Raw genomic sequence first — 25,380 nt, forward strand, 5'->3', positions numbered from 1 at the left:
AAGGGTTTCAGAACTACAGGCTCTCATGGCAGTGGAGCCTTTCATTATTTTTTACCAGGACAGGGTGGCCCTCAGTACCAACTCTTCTTTTATGCCTAAGGTGGTATGCAGTGTGGCTCTTAACCAGACCATTCACCTGCCATCTTTTTTCCCAAATCCACGGAACAAGGGGGAAGCGCATTCTGCATTCATTGGATGTACACAGACAACTAGGATTCTACTTAAACAGGACAAAATCTTAAAAGTCTGAAAAACTACTGGTAGCATTTGCTGCAGATTCAGAGGGGAAGGCTATATCAAAGCAGAGTATTTCTAATTGGATAAGCCATTGCATTCATTTCTGCTACTTGCACCATGGTAAACCCAAGGGGGATCAGATCCCATTCCACCAGGGCTGCCTCTACTTCAGCAGCTTTTCTCAGAGGGGTCCCTACCAGAGACATTCTAGAAGCTGCTACTTGGAGCTCAGTTCATACGTTCACAAAGCATTATTTACTTCTCTTCTAAAATCCAGGGCAGGCTTTGCCACTACAGTCCTGGAGGGCCTTATAGCTGCTCCTAATGCTGTTTAGTTCCATCCTCCCATCCATAGCTTTGGGATTCTACCCAGATGTAATGACTTCAACAGTGAAACACGAAGAACATAGTACAGTTGTGTACACTTACCATAAATGTAGATGTTCGAGTGTATTCACTGTATCAGTCCTGGTTACCCACCTACCAGCCCCCTTTCTATACCTTTTCTTTCCTTCACTATACTCAAAAGCCTTTGTGTTGTATTCACTTTTAGTTGAAGGTAAATTTTATGTTTCTAACGTGCATTTATATATTTACAGTTTATATATATATTTTTGCTCCCCATTTGGGGGGCACTTGACATTTGGGGCAAGAAAAACTGATTGGTAAGTGTACACAACTGTACTGTTTTTGTGATGTAAAAAAAAAAAAAAAAAAACGATACCACAATCATTTTTAAACTTTTCCCACCTTTAATGTGACGTATAACCTGTACAATTCAATTGAAAAACAAATCCGTTAGGGGAAAAATATAACAAAAAAAGTTTAATAAACTGGTTGCTTAAGTGTGCACACCCTTAAACTAATACTTTGTTGAAGCAACTTTTGATTTAATTGCAGCATTCACTTTTCTTGGGTAGGAGTCCGTCAGCATGGCACATCTTGGCAATATTTGTCTACTAGTCTGCTATTTGTCTACTATTCCTTGCAAAAGTGCTCCAAGTCTGTCATATTGCGAGTACATCTCTTGTGCACAGTCCTCTTCAGGTCACCCCACAGATTTTCTGTTGGATTTAGGTTTGGTCTCTGGCTGGGCCTTTCCAAAACTTTAAATTTCTTCTGGTGAAGCCATTCTTTTGTTGATTTGGATGTATGCTTTGGGTGATTGTTGTAAAGAAAGGTGAAATTCCTCTTCATTTTCAGCTTTCTAGCAGATGCTTGAAGGTTTTGGGCCAAAAGTGACTGGTATTTGGAACTGTTCATAATTCCCCTCCACCTTGACTAAAGCCCCAGTCCCAGCTGAAGAAAAGCAACCCCAAAGCATGATACTGCCACCAGCATGCTTCACTGTGGGAGTGGTGTTCTTTTGGTGATGCAGAGTGTTTTTGTACCAAACGTACCTTTTAGAATTGTGGCCAAAAAGTTCACCCTTGGTCTCATTAGACCATAACACATTTTCCCACATGCTTTTGGGAGACTTGATGTTTTGTTTTGCAAATTTTAGCTGGGCCTGGATTTTTTTCTGTACAAGAAAAGGCTTCCGTCTTGCAACCGTACCCCATAGTCCAGACCTATGGAGAATACGGGAGATTGTCACATGTAGTACACAACCAGTACTTGCCAGAAATTCCTGCAGCTCCTTTAGTGTTGCTGTACGTCTCTTGGCAGCCTCCCTGACCTGTTTTCATTCAGTCTTTTCATCAATTTTGGAGGGATGTCCAATTCTTTGCAACGTCACTGTTGTCCCATATTTTCTCCACTTTTTGATGGCTGTCTTCACTGTGTTCCATGGTATATCCAATGCTGTGGAAATTTTTTTGTATCCTTCTGACTGATATCTTTCGACAATGAAATCTCTTTGATGCTTTGTAAGCTCTCTGCCAACCATGACAACTGAGCAAATGTCAGGAAAATCCTACTAGGACAGCTGTTGTTTGGGGTTAATCAGAGTCTCTTAAATTGATGGCAGGTGTGTACCCAAGAAGACTGAACGCTATAAGTAAATCAAAAGGTACTTCAACTAAGTATTAGTTTAAGGGTGTGCACACCAATGCAATCAGCTTATTGTATGTTTTTTAACAGATTTGTTTGTTTTGCAATTTAATTATACAGGTTATAGGTCACATTAAAGGTGGGAAAAGGTTTGAAATTATTTCTTGTCTTATTTTTTACATAACAAAAACCTGGTATTTTAACGGGGGTGTGTACACTTTTTATATCCACTGTATATTTGGAGGAGCTGGTACAAGCAATGTGAAAAGATAAATGATGAGAAGCTGGCAGCTTTGTCTACTGGCATTACAGTATAAACACCAGGAGTTCATAGTATTTCCTAGTGAATTTCCTTGGTCACACTCACATTTACATTATTTTTCTCAGATGTCAGGATCATTGCCTGATGCCAGTGAAGTTTCTGCTTCCATTGAAAAACTTTTCTAAAATGCAGAGGAGCCAGTGTCTGTGTGTTTGGCAAATACACTAGTCTCACTGGGGAGGAGAGGGAAGGGGGCCCTGGGACAAAGTCTTTCAGTTACCTTAAAGACACTCAGAGTCGGAGAAATGAAGTGAGTGAGACATGATATCTAATGGTTACAGAATTCTCCTCAGATTTCTCCGTGATGACAGTCACTGGCAAAAGTTCCACCCTGTACAAAATGCTGTAGAGTTGACACCAGTAAAAATGAGGTGAAATTATCTTACTAGATTCTTTTATGGTAGCAAAAAGACTTGAGATCTAAGGCCATTTTTAATTTCGGTTGAAACCTATTCTTAGTAAACTTAACTGAGGAAAAAAGTTTCTGTCATCCTCATAGGTTGGTTCTAGGCCATCAGCCCTAGGGGCCTGTACAAGCCTAGCCATAACAATTCCCTGGCTATTTCTTCCCACACTATTTACTTCCCTGGACCCCTGTCTAGCAGGGCGACTGTCGTGATCCCTGGGGTGAATTTCTTTTCTCCCATCCAATCATCAAGGTTCCTTTTGACAAGGTCCAAAGAGGCAGTCTGCTTGACATTTATGGGCAGTCTATTCCAGAGTCTGGGGAGTCTGTGGGTCAGGAACCTATCCCTCCAGCATGTTTTGTTTTATTGTGATGACAAGGTTTGGATCCCTGGAGCGTGTGGCTCTGAGGGATTGGGATTTCTTTAAGTGTAGCATGTCCAGCAGCTCAGGGTTTGACATGGCCTTGTATGTTAAGCAGAGATTGCCTCTGAGTAGACGATATGGGACCGAGTATAGCTGGAGTTTTTTAGGCGGTCAGCGTAGGGCATCTGCTTTAGGCCTGTGATTCTTTTAGTGAGGTATTTCTGCAGCCTTTCCAGTTGTTGCAGATGTCTTGAGAGGTACATACCAAACGGGGCATTGTATTCTATAATGGGTCTAATGAGGGATGAGTACAGTGGGACAATGGCCTCCTTTTTTCTGAATGAAAAGCCCTTAGAGATGAGGTGTGCCACATGGAAGGATTTCCTGACTGTCGTGGCGATGTGGCTATCAAAGGTGAGACCACTGTCCATGTAAGTCTCTTATCACACTTTCGGTGTTTAGTGTACTGCCACCTATATGGTAATTCATGGGTAAATGTTTTTTCCCAAAGGGGATAACTATACATTTCTTGGCATTGAGCTTGAGCCCATGGCTCTGGCACCAAGCATCTGTTTCTGTAAGGACTTTTGTAGAGTATCCACATCATTTGGGGATTCAGTAATGACTCCCAGTTGTGCAGACATTGGCCATGTCGTCCATACTTCAGTCTGATACATCATATGTCCTCCTTTAAAAGCTACTGGAGGAATTTGGAGAGTTCTACAAGTGTTTTCTTATTCCAGCACTTTTGACTGTATCCCCAATTGAAGCTTTCCTCCTTTGGTTTTTAATATTTTACATCAATAATCTAGTTTCTAATTTCCCTTTTTTATTCATCACCCCCCCCCCCTCTTCTGTGCTTTAATTTTTGATTTCTTCCAAGGAAGTCAGTTTTCATCTGGACACCTAACTGCTTAACCTCCCCTTCTACTTGATCATAGGAAGTTACTAGACTATTGACCCTGAGGCCCTTATAAGCCTAGTCAAGAGTTTAGCCCATGCATAGACAACTGGTGGAATCCCAGGGATGTGTTTTCTATTTCCCATCCAGTTATCCAAATTGCGCTTAAAAAGGGGTTAGGAGATACTCTGCTTGACGTGGAGAGGGAGTATATTCCATAGATGGGGGGAGTCTGTGGGACACATCTGTCCTGCCAGCAAGTCCTATTAATGTCACAGACCAGGTTGAGGCCATGTGTGTGTGGGTTACTCGAGTGGAGCTTGACTTGTGGATATGCAGCAGTCCCATCAAGGCGGGTTCTGAGATCGCCTTGTATGTCAGACAGAGGTCACGTGTAAGGAGTCTGTATGTAACAAAGTAGAGGCATAGGGCTTTTAGCCTATCTGTGTATGGTAGATTTTTGAGGCCCTGCATTCTCTTGATGAGGAGCCTCTGTGGTCTCTCCAGCTGCTGCATGTACTTTGCGAGGTACATGTTGAATGGGGCGTTGTACTCAATAATGGGCTTTATAAGGGAAGAATACAGGGATGTTATGGATCTCCTTGTCCCTGGATGAGATACTCTTATTTGAGGTGGACCATGTAGAAAGCTTTTCGTATAATGGAAGCAACATGGTCAAAAGTCAGGCTGCTATCAATCTGGGTGCCCAAATACCTCATAACTGACTGCATGCTTAGAATGTTCATGTGATAATTTGTGGGGACCTCTCTCTCCCCAAAGGGGATGATGCATTTTTTGTATTCAGCTTGAAGCCATGTGTCTGGCACCAGTTGTTTGGGTGAGACCCTCTTGGAGGATGTCCACTTCACTAGGGGAATTTATGACCGCTCCCAAGTTGCAGTCATCTGAAAACTTGGTCAGCCATAGCCCACTGGTTTTGGCCTGTACCTCAGAAAAGTATATCCCAAATAACAGAGGCCACAAGACTGAACCCTGGGTTACGCCACTCGATACGGTCTACTGCTTGAGGTAGCTTCCCCTATTTTGACTAGGTGGGTTCTGTCAGTGAAACCAGCTGGCTACCCATCTGGTAACATACGGATTAATGCCTAGTTGAGAGAGTTTATCTATTATGTCCGAGTGGGGGGGGGGGGGGATAGTGTCGAAGGCTTTTGCCAGATCAAGATAGGCGGTGTGCACTGTTTTCCCCTCATCCATGTCTCTGGTGACTGTCTCAAAAAAGTCGACCAAATTCAACAGACATGACCTCTCCTTGACGAAGCCAAACAGTGTGGGATCGAGTGTTTGGAGGTTGCCAATGTCCTTGTTAATGAGGTACATGATAATCTGTTCCATGGCCTTGCAGATCAGGCTAATTAGGCTGATGGGTCTGTAATTTCCCAGATCAGTGAACACTCCACCTTTGTGTAAATGGATGATGGTGGCTGTCCTCCACTCAGCTGGGACAAAACTGGTACTCAGGCTTTGGTTGAATAGGGTGCCCAATGGTGGTGCAAGTTCTTGCCTGAATTCGTGTAGGATGCAGCCTGGGATGTTATCAGGTCCCATGGAGGCTCTATTTTTTGCCTTTGAGATCTTTTTTTTTTTTTTTTTTTTTTTTTTTTTGCTTGCATATTGGAGCTTCTGTAATCATTTCTTAATTCTTTTCATCCTTTATTTTCCTTATTTCCCCGTTCTTTCCCATCAGTCACCTTGTCAAAGTTAATTTTATTCCATTCCCTTATTCCCAGATGTTCTTCATGTTTCACTGTTGCAGTCATCACACTTGGGTTATCTGCCTGCAGGTAGCCCTCTGTCGGCCCGAATACCAGAGTCTTGGGATTTCTGCGTTGGTTGCTGTCGCCTCTTCCATGGTGTCAGGTCGTCAGTGGGTATAACACATGCAGCCGACGCCATTGCATCAGCCTTTCTTGCCGAGAAGGAGCCCAAAGCAGAAGCAGTTCGCAAGTGCTGGTCGGCCGCTTCCTGAAATTTTCGTTTTTGCAAGTTTCAGATCTGAAGTATTCTAAAGCTAAGTACCCTGTTGGGGATTCTTTTTTCTTGCTCTTATCGATGTCAGAAAAATTAACAGTTGTCTTGCCTGTGGAAAACAATACCTCATAGAGATTTTCATTCTTACTGCATCACCTGTTTAGGCCCAGACCGTGACGTCCCTCACTTTCGGTTTTGTGCGTTAACGCCCGAACCATTCGTCATCGGGCTATTTTTGTAGCTTAATTCTTTCGCTCTCATTCTCCATATTCCAAAATGGCTTCGGGTAAGCCATCCGATTGAGCTTCTGAAAAAGCACAAAGACAGAGACTGCATAGGTCGAAAACTGGAGACGATGCTTCCGCTATGCTAGTCGCCAGTCCGCCGGTACTCAGTGAGGTGCCTTTGCAGCCCCTGATGCCCGCTTCTACAGATTCGCAGGCCTCTGCTGAGACCCATTTGGAATCCAGTATGCCGAAAGATGCGTCTTCGACTATGGAACCTGTGGATGTCTCTACCTTGGATGGGTCCGGAGCCTCAAGCTCCCATGTCACAAAAACAAATGCTTAGAATGGCTGACTACCTTATTACTCTAATTAGGGGAAGCCAGCCTTCCCCTGCCAAAAGACAAAGAATTGAATTTTCTTCTGATTCTACAGACCAGGAGTCTGATGACTCTGACTCTTTTGATTACCAGGACATACCCTTATCTACCTGTGAAGACTCCGATGCAGAGGAATCCATTCCCTCTGCCTCCCCTCCAGAGGATTTTTCTTTTGGTGAAACCTTGCATACCTTAAGGGAGCATTTCCGCTGGGAATGCCAGGACTATCCTCAGTCCAAAAAGAGATTCTGGGAATTTTTAGATTTGCTTCAGCACAGGCCTCTAGCTATACCCCCTGTCCTGGATATTGTAGATGATGTCTTCTTGGTGTTGAGTCTTACTCCTGACACCTTACCACCAGCTCCTAGAAAACCTGACTGGTACTACAGAGTACCTGACTCAAATTTCTCTTTAGAAAATCTTACTGTGGATCCAGAGACCATTTCCCAGGGGCCTAAAGGCATTAAGGCTACTACAGCCAGAAACCCTACCCCTTCAGACAGGGATTCTAGAGCTTTAGACAGATGGGGTAAGACTGTATGTACCTCTGCAACTCTTGCAGTCAGTGCCTTGAATTGCCAGTTTCACATGTTGAAGTACCAGCAACATGTTATGGAACTAATTAAACAAAAAATGGTGTTACTTCCAGATTGTGCAGAAAATAAAGATTTACAAGAGTTAATGCATTCTGCAAGCCATGTTAGTAAACATACTTTGCAATGTGGGTTTGATGCCTTAGAAGCATCTTGCAGGGCTGCTGTCACTGGGTCTGTACTGAGAAAGCATGCTTGGCTAAAGGAACAAGTCTTGCCTGACCATGTCAAAGCAAAACTACTAGATGCTCCATTAAATCAGGAGCGGTTGTTTGGCACCAAAGCAGAAGTTGTTCTTGCAAAGATGGAAGCAAAAGCTAAATCCATGTAAACTGGCAGAAATGTCTTACAGGTGCAGCCATCTAAATTCAGTAGGCATTGGCCTTCAAAAAAGCTGGTGTTTTCCAGTCCCTCTCAGGCCTTCACAGTCCAAAACCAGGGGAAACAGACCAGCAAGACTACAGTCTCAGGGTATGCAGACATCTTAACAATGGAGTGTTTCCACCTCAAAACCCGGGAGTGGTAAGCCACCCCCATATGGAAAAAGTTCACAATGACTTTCCAAATATCCTTCCCAGCCATGCCCATCTACTTGCGCCCCTAGGGGGGAAAACTCGCCCTTCATGCAAAAAACTGGATCGATGGGTTCTAGACATTGTATCCCAGGGATACAGATTGTACTTGCACTCACTGCCAAATCCAAGCAGGTTGCCAGACCTTCCTCAAAACGAGTGGGCAGAGGCTCAAAAGCAAGTACTTTCCCTTCTCCATATCAGGGCTATTCAACTTGTTCCAGTAGAACAAAGGGGACAGGGTTTCTACTCCAGACTGTTCCTGGTGCCCTGAAAAGAGGGCTGTTGGCACCCTACCCTGGATCTTTCAACTCTCAACACCTTTCTGGTGTTCCCAAAATTCAAAATGCTTACACTGCAACAGCTTCTTCCTATGCTAGCCAAGGATGCCTGGCTAGTCACCCCAGACTTAAAAGAAACTTATCTGGACATCCCCATAACGGATTCTTGCAGGAAATATATACGTTTCAGGGTAGGCTCTATGCACTATCAGTTCTCTGCACTTCCCTTTGGCTTATCTACTGCGCCCAGAGTATTCACAAAATGCCTGGCTCCAGCTATTGCATACTGCAGGCAGAGAAATATTCAAATCTACCCATACTTGGACGATTGCCTGATTCAGGTGGACTGTCAGGAATTGCTACTTCATCACCTGGCATTTGTAAAAGGACTTCTAACTTCACTGGGTTACGCCATCAACGAAAAGAAATCACAACTAGTGCCCAGCCAACAAATTGTATTCCTGGGAGCAAGCTTGAACACAACTTCCCAGATGGCATTCCTCACTACTGAAAAGCAGGTCCATTTGACAAACTGCTTCAAACTAATGGCCAACGAAACCCAGCTATCTGCAAGGAAAATCCTGCAAGCTCTAGGGTTCATGGTCTCATGCATTCTGCTAATTCCATATGCAAGATTGTGTATGAGGAAACTTCAGTGGTACTTAAAAAGTCTCTGGTGTCAACACTCTCAGGACCTGGAAACAGTGATTCCTATTGTACCTTGTCTAAGGGGAGAGTTCCTTTGGTGGGCAGAAGCATGCAACCACAACAAGGGACTCCCTTTCACTCAACCCCTCTGCCGCCCAAACCCTGACCACAGACGCATCAGACTATGCATGGGGGGCTCACATGGCAGGCAAATGCATCCAAGCCAAATGGAGCCCAGAACAAATTCCCCTGCACATCAATCGAAAAGAAATGCTAGCTGTACAGAATGCTTTGGCAACCTTCAAATACCTTCTCCTTCCAGGACAGCTCCTGATAATGACAGACAACACCACAGTTACATGTGGTACATAAACAAGCAGGGTGGAGCTCATTCTTACCCACTCTGCAGGTTAGCCATGGTTCTGTGGAACACAGCCTTGAGCATCCAAGTGCACCTACAAGCTCAATTCCTGCCAGGCAAGCAAAATTCACTGGCAGACGACTTAAGCTGAAATCTACTGGACCCTCACGAGTGGAAAATTGACCCCAATTCATTCATACTTCTAACCCAGAGGTGGGGAACACTGGAGGTGGACCTTTTTGCCCCCCCCCCCCCCCCACAAAAAAAAAAACCACCAGTTGAGCAAATTTTGCACCAGGAACCCTCGTAGCAAAGCCTGGAAGGTGGATGCCCTATCATTTACATGGGAAAACCTCTCAATTTATGCCTTTCCTCCTCTGCTCCTCCTCTCAAAAGTACTACTCAAGATCAAACAGGACAGGCCAAGGGCAAGCCAGCCTGACCACACCAGCACTGGTACCCACTCCTGAGCAGTCTGACAGCAGTGCCACCCTGGCACCTACAGCACACACCTTCCCTGCTGTCTCAGCAGGCGGGACAGAGTTTGCATCCACAGCTGCAAACCCTAACCCTTGCAGCCTGGCTTATTCCCTAAATGCATCACCAGCATCAATCAGCAAACAGGTGCTGGGCGTCATCCTTGAGGCCGGAAGGCCTAGTACTAGGAAATCCTATGCCGAAAAGTGGAAAACATATTGTTGTTGGACTTCGTCTCAAGAAAGGACACTTCTGTGCCCAACATACCTCAAATCCTTGATTACCTAGCAGAGCTGCTCCACAGAGACGTATCCTTTTCATCCATTAAGATTCATGCCTCTGCCATTTCAGCTCATTATAATACTGAGCCTCCTCTTTTTCACCCTCTCATCAAACAGTTCCTGACAGGAGCCAACAATTTAAGGCCTCCTAGAAGAGCTCCCACCCCGACCTGTGATCTTAACTTTGTACTGGAGAAGCCCCCCCCCCCTTGAACCTGTTGCTTCAGCAGAGTTAAATTTCCTCTCTTGGGAAACAGCTTTACTTCTAGCTATTACTTCAGCAAGAAGAGTGTCTGAGTTACAGGCACTAATGGCTGTGGAATCCTTCATTATTTTCCATGCTGACAGAGTTTCCCCTCAGAACTAACCGATCATTTATGCCCAAGTTGGTATCCAGTGTGGCTTTAAACCAAGCCATCCATTTACCAACCTTTTTCCCTAATCTTCAGAATAAACGGGAAAGGATCCTGCACTCCTTGGACGTGCACAGACAGCTCAGGTTATACCTTGACAGGACTAAACCTTTCAGAAAATAGGACCAGCTGCTAGTCAGCTTTGCTACAGGGGCAGAGGACAAGGCCATTTCAAAGCAAACCATTTCCAAATGGATAGCACACTGCATCCATTTCTGCTACAAACACCATGGAAAACCTACCTCACAGGGGATCAGAACTCATTCCACTTGGGCTACTTCAACCTCTATAGCATTTCTCAGGGGAGTCCCTACCAGGGACATCCTGAAAGTTGCAACCTGGAGTTCTGTGCACATCTTCACCAAACATTACCACTTACCTATCTTTTTTTAAATCCAGAGCTGGATTTGCCACAGCAGTCTTACAAGGCCTTCTAGCCAGCCTTAATACTTCCTGACTGCCTCAACCCTTGCTCAGCTTTGAGAATCAACCTAAGTGTGATGACTGCAACAGTGAAACACGAAGAACATAGTACAGTTTTGTGCACTTAGTATAAATGTAGATGTGCAAGTGTATTCACTGTTGCAGTCCTGGTTACCCTCCCTCCAGCCCCCTGACTTTTCTATACTCTTTACCTATCCTCTTTTTGGCCCTGTCTTATGGCAATGGTATTTACATTTTACTGGAGGTGTTCCACACCATGTAATTGCTTCCTATTTTGGGGGCTCCTGACATCTGGGGCAAGAAAAACTGATGTAATGGCGTCGGCTGCATGTTTTATACCCCTGACATCATGGAAGAGGTGACAGCATCCGATGCAGAAATCCCAAGACTCTGGTGTTCGGGCCGACTGAGGGCTACCTGCAGGCAGATAACCCAAGTGTGATGACTGCAACAGTGAATACACTCGAACATCTACATTTATGGTAAGTGTACACAACTGTACGTTCTCCCCTCTTTCTGTTAGTTTTACATCTTGAACCTCTTTACACCATCTGCTAAATTAATTTTACACGTTCTGGTTACTGCATGTGACTGTTTAGCTTGCTGCTAAATGCCCACAGAATTTGTAGCAGTATTTTCTGTATCTGATGCATGCTGCTGCTTCACTGTCTCTTCTTCCCCTGCTTTTTTGCTGAATATCAGCTTAGCTGTTTCTCCCACACTGAGAAAGAATGGGCAATTTACTCAGTGTTTGAACTAGATTCTCCCAGTTCTGTGCAATTATCAACTTTTGGCGCACCCTTGAAGGAAGGTGATGAATCTTGAGAAAATATATTGATAATGGGCATAACTGAAGCTCATATTGTAATGATAGTAGGCATCAGTGAAAATTTGCCACTGGGAAGATGTGCAGCTGATAACGTGTATAGGCCCTAGGGCCGATAGCCTAGTACCAACCTATGTAATGTGCTGCCCATTTTTATAAGTAAATGGTTTCTGCTAAAAAAAAAAAAAAAAAAAAAAAAAAAAAGCATACATAGCTGATGGATGGTTAGCTGATCTTCATGTAGCTTCTGGAAAAAAAAAAAAAGAAAACTGGGTTTAGGCATTTTTATGTTTTAGTTTTTTAATTGGTGCACGATATTCATAACCCTATTAGTAGCTTTCGGGACCAGGAGCTGAGTATTGCTTAAACATTATTACTTTTATGTAGTGCATAAATTAATCTTGAAAGTTGATCAGAAGGCATCCATGTCTTACTCAATGCTTGTGAACAGTAGTGTTATGTTGGGCTTTTTCTGCCTTTCGTCTCCATTCTTCATGTGGGATGTTATCAACTTTTTCAGCTTTCAAAGAAATTGGAGTCTCTCCTTTTTTTCTTCATACATTTGCATCAGTTTGCTTTGCAGCACCTAGCAGCAGCTGGTACTTAAGTTACTAAAATGGCATTTACACTGGTGAAAAACAGCTTAACGTGTTCGCATTCTTGTATGTTTTCCAGTGTAGAGATTGATCAAAAGCTGCAAGAGATCATGAAGCAGACGGGATACCTAGCAATAGGAGGACAGGTAGGACAGATTGCAGACACTGGCTTCTTTTAACAGTCTTAGTATTCTGTTATAAATGCTGCATGAACTCCTCTTGATACACATAAAATATTTTCTAACAATATTTCAGCATAAACTTTGTATTTTTCAGCTCTGTTCTCTTCTACTGTATGTATGTGTGTGTGTGTGTGTGTGTGTGTGTGTGTGTGTGTGTGTGTGTGTGTGTGTGTGTGTGTGTGTGTGGGGGGGGTTATAAGACTATTACTGCTGTTTAGCTGTGGCTGCCTTCCACCTAGCATGGTTGATATTTGTGTTTTTGTATGCACATTATTGTGGTGGTTTAAGTAAGACTTGCTATTCTTGGTATAGATATGACTGAAATTTGTATTGCTGCTGTGAATTGTTTGGGCTGCTGGTAAAAAAAAAAAAAAAAAAAAAAAAAAAAAAAAAACTTGACTAATAGATGCATTATCTCACTCTTACTAACAGTTCTTTCATGCAGCATATCTAGTTATCTGATAAAGATATGCATTCTATCTTGTAATGCAGAAGTAATACTGCAAGGTGTTGGGATGCACGAAGTATGCAAGAAGTGGCTGCAGGTTGCAGTTTCGCTTTTTGTAAGGAAAATTCTGTCATTTGTGAGACTGTCCATAAAAGTTATAGCCCCACTTTATTAATTCCTTGTTAGACCTTTCATTGAATATAAAGCATCCTTCAGTGTGTACCTAACCAAACTGATAACTCCTTGAGACACCTCTGTGTTTCCTCTCGAGAAGGATCTCCGGTCTCTGTATCCTTAGCTACTGTGATAGACTAAAAGCTTTTCCCCTGTACTCTGTTATATAGACTCCTGAGGGATGATCTCGACTTTGCTGTCTTATGCTGTGAATCGCCCAGCGCACTCTGAAGTTTTTTACTTAAATAGAATAAATGGTATAGCAGGCTCCTGTTTTAGAGACTTGAGTTTATATTGTTATACCAACACCACCAGATAGTGTGACATACTTAAGCCAGAGTAGCCTCCATTTCTTGAACAGGCTGCCCTTGCCCATCAAGCAGACTGCTTCCCTAGCAATCTCTAAAATCTGTCTGGATGACTGGTAGCAAACTTTAATATACTACATGTGCTGAAAGTCTACTTAATGGGGGACTGTGCTAGTCTTCCATCAGTATTGTTTGGTGTAACTGAGCTTCTTGATGTCATCTTTGGCCATAAGCATAGTAAGAACCTATGACTGCCTCTAGAGTCCTCCAGTATGGGGTGTAGAGGGTGAGAATTTTGCCATGTCCCCCACATCCTTACCAGTTAAGTCCAGCTTTGTGGAATGTTTGGAACTGATGCTGAATTAAGGGCGGTAAAGCCTTAGTGATAGAGTACCCTCTCCTCCCCTAAGAGGCTGCAGAGGAGCTGCAGCTCTGCTTCAGCAATTGTCCTGGGTGGTACCTCCTTTTGTTGAAATCCTAAGATACCACCAGAGCAGCTTGGGAAAACACTGGCACATTTGCCACAGTTTCCAAAATGGAGTTTCCTCCTCCTGCCGTCTGGGGACTGGTGGTGTCTTGTATTTCCAAGGCTAACACCCTTGTCTTGTAACAGCATCTTTTTAAGAGAGCTCACTCCGCAAAGCTTGCCTGTCTGTCCTCCAGGTAAAGATTCAAAGATGGCATAGAAGCTAGGGAAGTATGTTTGCTTCTGCCACTTTAGCGCTGTGAGTGCTAAACTGTATTATACAAATGGCAAGGTTTAAGCTTAATATTACGAGTGAAGCATACTGTACTGTTGAAGGGTTGCCATATGGGACATCAAAGACAAGTTGCTTTCCCAGTCTTGATCCACCTCCACCGTGATGAGCCTCATAATGCTGTTTCTTTGCAATGCTCTGAGACTGTCAGAGCAGCAGGATCTAGCATTACGACACACTGTCATGCATAGTTGTGTTTTATTTGTCAGGATCACCAGGGTGACCTTTAAAGAGCTTACCCTTATTTGTCCATTGATTAAAGGAAATCTAGAACAAAGAAAAAAAAGTGTGTGTGTCCTTCTTGGATGTACAAGAATCCTTGCCAAATATGGGTTAGGTATGGCTCACAGTCTGAAACTGAGCAGCATGCAGCTGGAATGAATCTCCGTTCCCAAGAAAAAAATTAGCAAATTTTCTGGCTCAGAGACTAATGGTCTTTGCTGAATCTAAGAGGTCATGATCTGGCCACAGGTGGAGGCAGGAATCCTTAGGCTTTGCCTAACTTCCCCTACGGAGACAGGTTGATATCCTTCTATTCATATGCTGCTGTATCCATAACACATGGGAGTCTGCCTCTGGTCGACTCGCACATCTGGCCATTGTACAAAAGATGGATGCTACTGCTAGGGTGCGTGCGACGTGCCACATCTGTCTGCTGACGTCTGTCATAAACAGATGTCTGATAAAAAATGGACATCAACATGCTCCTACCTTGGATCTTTTCTGCCGCCTGTGTGACTGCTAGCTCTGGACGTCACTCCTTCAGAAAAGTGAACTCTTCTTATTCAACTTCAGATAAATACCACACAGGAGTTTTTTTTTTTGTTTATCCTGTGCTACTGCTTTGGGGTTTCATGTCAGGTAGAAAGGGCAAGTGTAAGCCTGGAAGGCATTCCACATAAAGATACGTATGAACTCTGCCTGTTTTGCTTAGGCCAAGAACGCAACCACACTTGTACTATTTGTTAGGCCTTCATCCCCAAAACCCTCAAGTCGCTTAGCATTAAAACTGTACTTGGAGAACCAGAGACTCAAACGCTTAGCTAAATCTGTGGCTCCGTCTAGTTCCTCGGATGAGCCTCCAGTAAAAATGTCCAAAAAGTCAAGGCCTGAACCAACTGCTGTGCCCTCTGTTCCAGACATTCCTCTTGAAGCCACGGAGTCTGAGCCAGAATTCTCAGATCTCCCTTTGGTAGGTACATGGAGGAAACTGCTAAAGAAGCCAAGGGCACCTGCAAGAGGGGATCACAGGTGTCTGAATCGGTTGCTGAGAGGGAACCTAGGCTCATTTCCAAGGGCCTGCGTGGGGTCTCTAAATTGTAGTGCGAGAGGATGTTCACACAGACATGAGTGCCGTTCTATGTCCGGCCTTCCGACTCTTCACCGTATCTCTCAAACTTCGGCGTTGGAGCTGCACAAAAAGAAGAAGCAAACGACCTAACACCTTGCTGCTTCTCCAGCACCTGCAGCCTCTGAACAGCTTCCTGACTGACAGGCCTTCACCCAAGGCCTTAACACCTTCCTGGCCTTACGCCAGACCCCTACTGCGTCTGCCCCTAAGGGTAAACTTGTCCCAGACATCTCATCTGAAAAGAGGATTCATCAGGGGATGAATCCCTCACTTACACCTCCCAAATTGCTTCTCCTCTGAGGGTACACTTCACCAGAGGAGGAGTCCAATGGCACAGATTCCCCTGGACAAGATGTTACCTTCGGGGAAGCTATTTCTCAAATGAAAGAATTTTCAGGTGGGACAGCGGTCAGGTCACAGAAATCCAAAAGAGGTATGACCTTTTACAAATGGACTCGCCTAACCAGTCTTCTGTTCCTCAGTGCACCCTTCCTTTTTGGATGCCTTTCTGGCTGCTTCCAAAAATCCCGACTCCCAGCCCCCGGCACCCAAACACCCTGACCGGTTTTATAAAATCCCTGAGGATGCTAAATTCCTTTACAAAGCTCCCTTTGCAGACCCTTCAATCATTTCTGTGGCTGCAGACAAAACTTCTAAGTTACTCCCTTCCACCTGCCCTCTGACAAGGAGAGCAGGTTAATGGAGAGTCTGGGGAAAAAGACTACACTTCTGCTACTTTAGCAGAGAGAGCCATTAACTACCATACCCACCTACCCAAATACTCCCTGGCTCTGTTGGCTGATGTGACTAAACAATTGGGGGACCTCCCTGTCTACCCAGCCACGGCAAAAATATCTACCTTGTTGAATTCCTGTAGTCAGGTAACCAAGCACTCTATCAAGTGCAGTTGTAATGCAGTAGAGGCCTCATCTAGGGCTGCTGTCTAGGGGCCTGTTATCAGGAGATACCTCTGGTTTAGGTTGCAGCTCTCCCTGTTGATGTCAAGTCAGAACTCCTGGATGCACCCCTTGACAAAAATGTATTTGGTACAGCTGCTGCTGACCTCTTCAAGGCCCTTCAAGAGAAGGGCAAGGAACTACAGGATCTAAGATGCATCTTTGTCTCACCGGTTCCACACTTCCAAAGGAACTACCCTACCAGAATCTTTTTTGTGAGAAAGCCTGCTAGACAAATGCCAACCAAAAGCAAAAAGGATTCCAGAAAGCAGCCCTCTTCCAGGTCTGTTCCCTATACTACTACTACTCCCAAACAGCCCTTTCAGGGCAAGCTTGGTAGCCTGTGACTACCAGGTACTGGATCCAGGCATCCCACTTTGCATGCATGTCTCGCTCTCTCTCTCTTTCTCCTTCCAGACTTGGAATCAGGTTACCCAGGACTCTTGGGTCCTCTCTATAAAAACGGGGATATTTTATGACATGGGAGAGCAAACCTACCCCAAAGGCATTCCTGAACCCCCTCGAGAACAACTAGCTTTCTTTCCACAAGTTCTTCAGGAACTCCTCGCACAAGAGACTTCACAAGAAGTCCAATCACATGTAAGAGGAAAGGGATTTTACTCCAGGATGTTCCTGATCCCCAGGAAAGAAGGTCCGTGGAGACCAATCCTGGATGTTCTTCGTGTTTCACTGTTGCAGTCATTAGATTTGGGTAATCTGCTGGCAGGTTGCCCTCAATCAGCCTGAATAACAAAGTCTTGGGTTCTGCGTCGGTTGCTGTCTCCTCTTCCATGATGTCAGGTCGTCAGGGGTATAAAACATGCAGCTGACACCATTGTAATCAGTCTTTCTTGTCGCATGGTGCCCGAAGCAGAAGCAGTTTGCAAAGTGCTGGTCAGCTGACTCCTGAAATTTTTGTTTTCGAGTTTCAGAACCGAAGTCTTCAAACTAAAGCTAAGTATCCCGTTGGGGAAACTTTTTCTTGCTTCTTACTGATGTCAGTAAAAGTTAATAGTTGTATTACTTGTGGGAAGCAAATACCTCATAATGATTTTCATTTGTACTGTATTCCTTGCCTAGGCCCTGACTACAACATGCCTTGCTTTCGGTTTTGTGCTAAATTTAACTAACGTACTATTAAGCTTCTGTATATTTTTGCTTTTAAATACTTTGGCTCAAGATTTAACTATCCTGAAATGTCGTCTGTTAGCAATCCGACTACCAGAATTCACAAAAAACAGAAAGAAAAAGACAGACAGACTGTCGAGGTCCAAAACCGATGACGAAGCTTCTCCTAAGCCAGTCACTGGTTCGCTGGTACTCAGTGAGGCACTTTCGCAGCCCCTGATGCCCGCTACTTGTGATTCGCAGGCCTCTACCGAGATCCATTCGGAGTCTGGTATGCAGTGAGATTCTTAAAGTATTGAACCCGCAGATGTCTCTCCCTTGGATGGGTCCGGAGCCTCTGAGCAGGCACCACCTTCTGAGGGTGTTTTCAGGCCTAAAGATTTGTATATAAAACCAACACCATCAAAAACAAGGCCAAAACCAACTTCTATGTCCAAAAAACCAATGCAAGAGCCATGTGTTCAGGCCCCTATGCCTAAAAAACAAATGATCAAAATGGTTGAGGATTTAATTACCTTGATCAAGGGTTCCCAACCCCCTCCTGCTAAGAGGAATAGGCAAGGCACTGATTATGAATCTTCAGATCAGGTTTCCATTTCTTCTGATTCCTCTTTTGATCAGGAATTTTCTATTCCCCCTTATAGGACTCTGATGCAGAAGAATCTATCCCTTCTGCTTCTCCTGAGGATTTTTCTTTTGGAGAAACTTTGCATACCTTAAGGGAAGATTTTCATTGGGAGAGTCAGGATTTTTCAGAATCCAAAAAGAGACTTGGGGATTTTCTTCTTCTTCCTCAGCATAGGCCTTTGGCTATACCTCCTGTTTTAGACATTGTTGATGATGTTTTCTCAGAATCCAGCATGGCTCCTGATTCCCTGCCTCTGGCTCCTAGTAAACCAGACAGATATTACAGGGTTCCTGACTCCCACAAGTTTCATTTCAAAAATCCTACTGCTGACCCTGAAACAATTTCTCAGGGTCCCAAGGGTATTAAGGCTTCTACTGCTAAAAATCCTACCCCTTCTGATAGAGACTCCAGGGCACTGGATAGATGGGGTAAGAAGGTTTATACGTCTGCACCCCTGGCACTCAGGGATTAAACTGTCAATTTCATATGCTTAAATATCAACAGCGTGTCATGGGCTTACTTAAACAGAAAATTGTTGATTTCTGATTGTGTGGAAAATAGTTACAGGGTTTATTGCATTCAGCTGAACAAGTTGGAAGGCATACTTTGCAATGTGGTTTTGATTCCTTGGAGGCCTCTTGCAGGGCAGCCGTAACTGGATCCATGATAAGAAGGCATGCCTTGCTCAAGGAGCAAAATCTGCCTGATCATGTTAAAGCTAAATTGTTGGATGCTCCTTTACGACAGGTTAGTCTGTTTGGTAATAAGGCAGGAGAAGTTTTGAAAAAGATGGAAGACAAAGCTAAATCTATGCAAACTGTAAAAGATTTATTGCAAGTGCAGCCACCCAGGTTCAGTAGGCACTGGCCTACTAAGAATTGGTCCTTTCCAGTACCCAACAGAGCCACTCAGGTCAAACCCAGACACTCCAAAGGCTCCAGGTTTCAGTCACAAGGAACTTACAGAACAAAGCAGTGGGGTGCCTCCACCTCCAAATCTGGAAGTAGCGAAGCAACCCCCTACAGTAAACAGTCTCAATGACTTTCCTCTGCCATTTCCAAGCACTTATCTTTTTGGCAGCCCCTTTGTGGGGGAAACTAGCACTTAATGCTCAAAATTGGCATCTAATTACCCAGGACAAGTGGGTCTTAAATATAGTATCCCAGGGATACAGATTTAATTTCCACACATTGCCAATTCCAAACGGATGGCCAAATCTGCCTCCAAATCAATGGGTAGAGGCCCAGAAACAAGTCATGTCCCTCATGGATATGGGAGCTATTCAACCAGTACCAGAAAAGGAAAAAGCACAAGGTTTTTATTAAAGACTTTTCCTGGTACCCAGAAAAGACAAATCATGTACTTCTGTGGCTGCTATCCAGCCTTCGGTGGCGGCCACTCCTGCCTCCCTCCCTCCGGTCGGGACTCAACCTCCCGCTTCGGCTCCGGAGGAGAGGGAGGCCAAGAAAGACAAGTGGAGAGAGAAGCACCATAAGCGGCGGGCCGAGGACGACTACTCGGCCCCGCCCGCCAAACGGGCTTCTCCCTCCAGGGCTTCAGGATCGCCTCCTCCTTGGATCCGATCCCCTTGCTTCTCACCGGGACCCGAGGAGGGGGTGACCCGGTCCTCGTCGAGGTCATCGAGGCGGCACTCCAGGCCTGCCTCGGTGGCCTCTTCGAGGTCCACTTATAGCATGTCGGATGCAGACATGGACCGGATGATGATGAGGTTCATCCAGGCCCAGCTGCAGATGGAAGTGCTCTTGCCCCCCATTCTTTGCTCCAATCGCTCCTTCTCTGACCAGTTTTCCGGGTTCGGAGCGTTCGGTGCCGAGCCGCGTTGGATCCGGGGGTGGGTCGGAGCAGACAGTGCTGGGCACTTCGGCTCCGACTGTTCCCTTGAGTTTGTCGGATCCGACCTCTCGGAGCCGCGGGCCGAGCTTCGGATCCGAGGGATTCGGTGTGCCTTCGGCTCCGTCCCTGTCGGAGCACGCGGGTCCTTTGGATCCGATAGTCTCGACCCCGTGTCCGGTCCCCGCTTTGGATCCGGGCGGGAGTCGACTCTTGGATCTGATCGAGGGTGGCTCCCACTCTGCTTTCGCTGCGGTGGAGAGGGCACTCTTGAGTGCATCCGGGCCTCCGGTCCTTGCTTTGGCTCCTTCCTGCACTCCCTCTCAGCTGGTCCAGGCTCCCATCACCCGGCCTTTGGGGCAGCCTGCTTCAGCTCCTCGGGGTGTTCCTTCGGAACATGACATTGCTGGTGAGACTTCCTCGGACAGCCCCCCCGAGGAGGTTCCTCACAAGTCTAAGTGTAAGAGGAGGCACATGGACTCCCCCAGGTCCCTTACGGAAGATACGGAATTAGATGAAGGGGAAGGCTCCCCAAGGTCACCCCCCGAGGATGTCTCCTTTGGAGACATCATGGAAATGCTTAGGATCAGGGGGTGTTGGTCTGCCCCCAAGTCTTCCTCCGATGAGTCCGTATTCCTAGAGGCGTTCGAAGCAGGGCCATCTACCTCTTGGGTGTCCCCCCCCCCCCCGACCCCCTGGTGGACCTTATCGCCACCAGGGCTTGGAGGGAGCCGGACACTATAGAGCCAGTCCCCAAGCGCCCGGACAGGATCTTGAGTGCCCCCGCAGAGAGAACCCATTGGAGCAGAGGTCCCCCTGTAGATGCCATGTTGGTGGCGGCGGCCACCAAGAGAGAGTTGGCTCAGGAGAGTCCCACGGTCCACCACCGAGCAAGGAGTCTCGTGCGATGGACCGCCTTGGGAAGCGGGCCTTCAGTTCAGCAACCTTCTCTGAGGGCGCTGAACTATATGGCACACATCATCCGGATGCAGCGGGATCTAATAAAAGAATACGCTGCCTCCCCCCAGAGTCCATGTCGGAAGGGGACAAACAACTGTACTCCTCCCAAATTTCCACTCTACGGTCCATTTCTAACACCTCAATGCGGCTTTTGTCTCACGCCACTGAGGGAGCCGCTAGAGCTGGCGGAGTCGGCCTGGTCATGAGGCGATAAGCCTGGCTCCGACATTGTGACTTCTCGGAACCCTTTAAGGCGTCATTCGCGAATGCCTCCTTTGATGGTTCTGCTCTGTTTGGCAAAACCGTTTGCGACACTTTAGTCCAGAGCGAGAAAGACGGGAAGACGTCTGCCGTCGGAGTCCGCTTTTCTGCTCCCCAGAGGTCCTTTTCCAAGAACCAAAAGGGTCAGAAGAAGATGTGGTTCCGGAAATCGCATCAATCCCAGTCTGCTCCGGATAACCAGTCCTCTCGTGGCAGAAGAGGACAGGGAGGACGCCGCCCTAGAGGCAGAGGGGGTCCCAGGAATTTTGGGTCCAGTGAACCCTTCTCTGAGAGGCCCATGCAGAACCCCTGAGGGGTTGCCCGGCTGCTCCACTCTGGAGGCAGTCGGGGGGTGTTTTTTGAGGCACCTAGCAATGTGGGAGTCCATAACAACAGATCGCTGGGTGCTTCGCATCATATCCAGAGGTTACCAAATTCCCTTTATTGTAACCCCCAAAACCAGAAGCCTCCCCGACGTACCACCCAATCAGAGGGAGACGGCTGCTACAGAAATTCAGCAGCTTTTACAAAAAAGAGCCATCCAACCCGTCCCCCCAGATCAGCTCGGATCAGGGTTTTACTCCAGGTTCTTTCTGGTGCCAAAAAAGACGGGGGACTTGAGGCCCATCCTCGACCTCTCTCTCTTGAACCTGGCAGTACCCAAAGAAAAGTTTCTGATGGTCACGCTGCAATCTATTCTCCCCCTGTTACGGGAGAACGATTGGATGTGCTCTATAGACCTTAAAGATGCGTACTATCACATTCTAGTGGACAGACGCTCCAGGAGGTTTCTCCGCTTCCGGCTGGGAGCCAGTCACTTTTAGTTCAGGGCCCTCCCCTTTGGTCTCACCTCAGCCCCAGGGTGTTCACCAAAGTCTTAGCGGCAATAGCGGCCCACCTGAGACTCAGGGGAATTCAGGTCTTTCCGTACCTGGACGACTGGCTCCTTACCGCCCCAACAAGGCATCTGCTCTGTTCATGCAGGGATTACTTCCTCACTCTTGCTCCACGTCTAGGATTGACGGTCAACATGGCCAAATCCTCTCTGGCTCCTACACTAATAGATTTCATAGGGGCGAGACTGGATTCCAGACTAATGCTTGCTTTCCTGACTCCAGATAGGCTTCAGAACCTGAGGTTGCATGTACAGGCCATCCTCCAACTTCAAGCTCCACCGGCGGAATTGGTCCTGAGGGCTCTAGGGTCCATGGCGGCAGCAATTTCTCTGCTGCCCTTGGCCCATCTGATTATGAGGGTCCTGCAGTGGACCCTTCAGGTGCAATGGTCCCTGTCTCGCAACCCCCTGTACCATCCCATTCCCCTAAACAGGACTTGCAGAAGGTCGCTCGTGTGGTGGCTCAAGTCCCCGAGCCTCCACACTGGACGCCCATTCTCGATGCCTCCTCCCATCGCCACAGTGACCACGGATACTTCTCGCCTGGGGTGGGTGGGGGGGGGCATTATTCAGGCCGAACGGTCTAAGGCACGTGGAACGACATAGAGACCTCCTTGCATATCAATGTCCTAGAGATGAGGGCGGTGCATTTGACGTTGCAGGCACTTCACGACCTTCCGATTGGGATGATTGCGGTACAAACGGACAACATGTCAGTGGTCTGGTACATCAACAAACAGGGGGGAACCAGGTCTTATCCTCTCTGTCGCGAGGCCATGAGAGTGTGGGAATGGGCGATATCCACCAACCGCTTTCTCATTGCAACGCACATTCCGGGAAGGTCCAACATCCTAGCAGACAGGCTCAGTCGTACAATCCTGACCCCATACGAATGGTCTCTCAATGCTCTAGTAGCAGAGCGAATATTTGCCCAATGGGGGCAACCCTGTTGCGATCTTTTTGCCTCTCCCTCAAATACCAAATGCAACAGTTACTTCACTCTAATCCCCCTTCTGGGGGAGTCCCCCGAGAGACTCTCTAGTACATGCTTGGCCTCCCGGTCTTCTTTATGCTTACCCTCTACTGCCCCTGATGCTAAAACTTTTACAGAAAGCCATTCGGTTGGGGAGCAAGATGATCCTCATTGCCCCATTCTGGCCTCGTCAGACGTGGTTCCCGTACCTATGGTCTCACCTGATTCATCCGCCCTGGATTCTGGATCCCCTTCCGGATCTCATTACTCACCCTCTGGGTCTTCCGACCCCCAACCTGGTCAACCTCAAGCTGACTGCTTGGTTGCTCCAGTTCTACTCCTGATAAGGACTCCCGGAATCTCCTCACCAGTCAAAGCCATTCTAGTAGCAGCACACAAGCCGTCCACCAGAAAGGTCTATCGGAGTAAGTGGAAATGCTTTTCCTTCTGGGCTGAGCACCATCACTTAGATCCTTTTACGGCGCCTTTAACATCGGTTTTGGAATTTCTAACTACCCTTTTTCATCAGGGGGCTAGCTGTTCTACAGTCAAGGTACAACTAGCAGCGATTTCGCACTATCATGTAGGGCATGAGTCTGGCCCTCTTATTACCTCCAAGCTGTGTAAAGCTTTCCTTAAAGGTACCTTCCTCCTCAGACCTCCTGTCAGGGAGGTAGTACCCCCATGGGATTTATCTTTAGTTCTACAGGCCTTGACAAGCCCCCCTTTCGAGCCGGCGGCCACGGTTGATCTCAAATAACTCTCTTGGAAAACGGCCTTTCTGGTGGCCATTACTTCAGCTAAAAGAGTCTTTGAACTTCAGGCTCTCTGTGTCAAACCACCGTATTTGTCCTTCCATCAGGATAGTGTTTATCTCAGGATCAATCTGTCTTTTCTGCCTAAGGTATCTTCTGAAGCAAACATTAATCAATCTATTAATCTTCCCATATTCTTCCCCAACTATCAGAGCAAAGGAGAATATAAGCTGCATTCTTTGGACGTGCACAGACAACTGCGCTTTTATATTCATTGAACGGCTGGTCATAGACAATCCGACCAGTTGTTTGTCTCCTTTGCCAAAACCAACTTAGGCAAGTCGGTTTCTAAAGTTACCCTGTCACAATGGATAGCTAGTTGTATTCTCTTAGCATATCAGAGTTCGGGAAGGCCTGCACCTCAGGGAGTCCGCGCTCATTCTACTAGGGCCGTTGCTACATCGGCTGCATTTAGATCTAGGGTTCCCTTGGATGATATTTGTTCCACAGCCACTTAGGGTTCATCCCATACTTTTATCAGCCATTACAAACTGGATGTTGTCTCCAGAGGTAGGGCGTCCTTTGGCTCTGCAGTGCTCTGGAATATCCTTCCATGAAGGCCACCCAAGATTCAGGTAGCTGGGGACTCTGTCCCAAAGGTTGCTGACAAATGAAATGCGTACTTCAGATTAAGAAGTTATGTACTCACCATAACGTTCCATCTGAGTAGGTATCTTCATTTGTCTGCAACCATCCCACCCGCCTTCCCCCTGACCAATATGATTCTAAGTAGGAGTTGTCTTACATGAGTCCCTTCCGGGACACACTAGCAAGTTGTTATATGGGGCAAACTTGATCTGAGGTCAGTCAGGGTTGGCAGGGGATTATGGGTAAAGGGAGGAGCTAGGAGCTCAGATCTATGCTGTGGTAGAAGTTGCCGGCTCGGATCCGAGATCGGATCCGTATCCCAAAAGTTGCAGACAAATGAAGATACCTACTCAGCTGGAACGTTATGGTGAGTACATAACTTCTTATTATCCTCATTCCTTGCTTATAACAGGAGTTCCTATGGTGGGCAGAGGCCTGTCACCAAAACAAGGGACTGTCATTCTTTCTACCCCCTGCCACCCAAACCCTGACTACAGACTCATCATATTATGCTTGGGGGGCCTATCTGGCAGGGAGATGCATTCAGGGCGAATGGAGCCCAAATCAAATGAACCTACATATCAACCAGAAAGAAATGGTAGCTGTACAGAATGCTCTGACAGCCTTCAAGGACTTTCTTCATCCAGGACAACTGTTGATAGACGGACAACACCACAGTTATGTGATACGTAAGCAGGGGGGTACCCACTCCTACCCCCTTTGCAGACTAGCCATGGCCTTGTGGAATACAGCCTTGACTTACCAAATACATCTACAAGCTCAATTCCTGCCA

General features: G+C 46.3%; 1 protein-coding gene across 2 annotated transcripts in view; it reads left to right on the forward strand.

The window, feature by feature from the left end:
- The window catches only part of MAP2K7 (mitogen-activated protein kinase kinase 7), a 2,576,186-nt gene that overhangs the window by 669,299 nt on the left and 1,881,507 nt on the right, over window positions 1–25,380 (forward strand). For both annotated transcript variants that reach the window (XM_044084531.1, XM_044084532.1), the window contains one exon: window positions 12,391–12,457. In XM_044084531.1, coding sequence (XP_043940466.1) covers window positions 12,391–12,457 — 67 coding nt within the window. The remainder of the gene's footprint in view (window positions 1–12,390; window positions 12,458–25,380) is intronic.

Source organism: Protopterus annectens, chromosome 9.part0 (genome assembly GCF_019279795.1).
Source record: "Protopterus annectens isolate FY-2018-M chromosome 9.part0, PAN1.0, whole genome shotgun sequence".
Taxonomy (NCBI): domain Eukaryota; kingdom Metazoa; phylum Chordata; order Ceratodontiformes; family Protopteridae; genus Protopterus; species Protopterus annectens.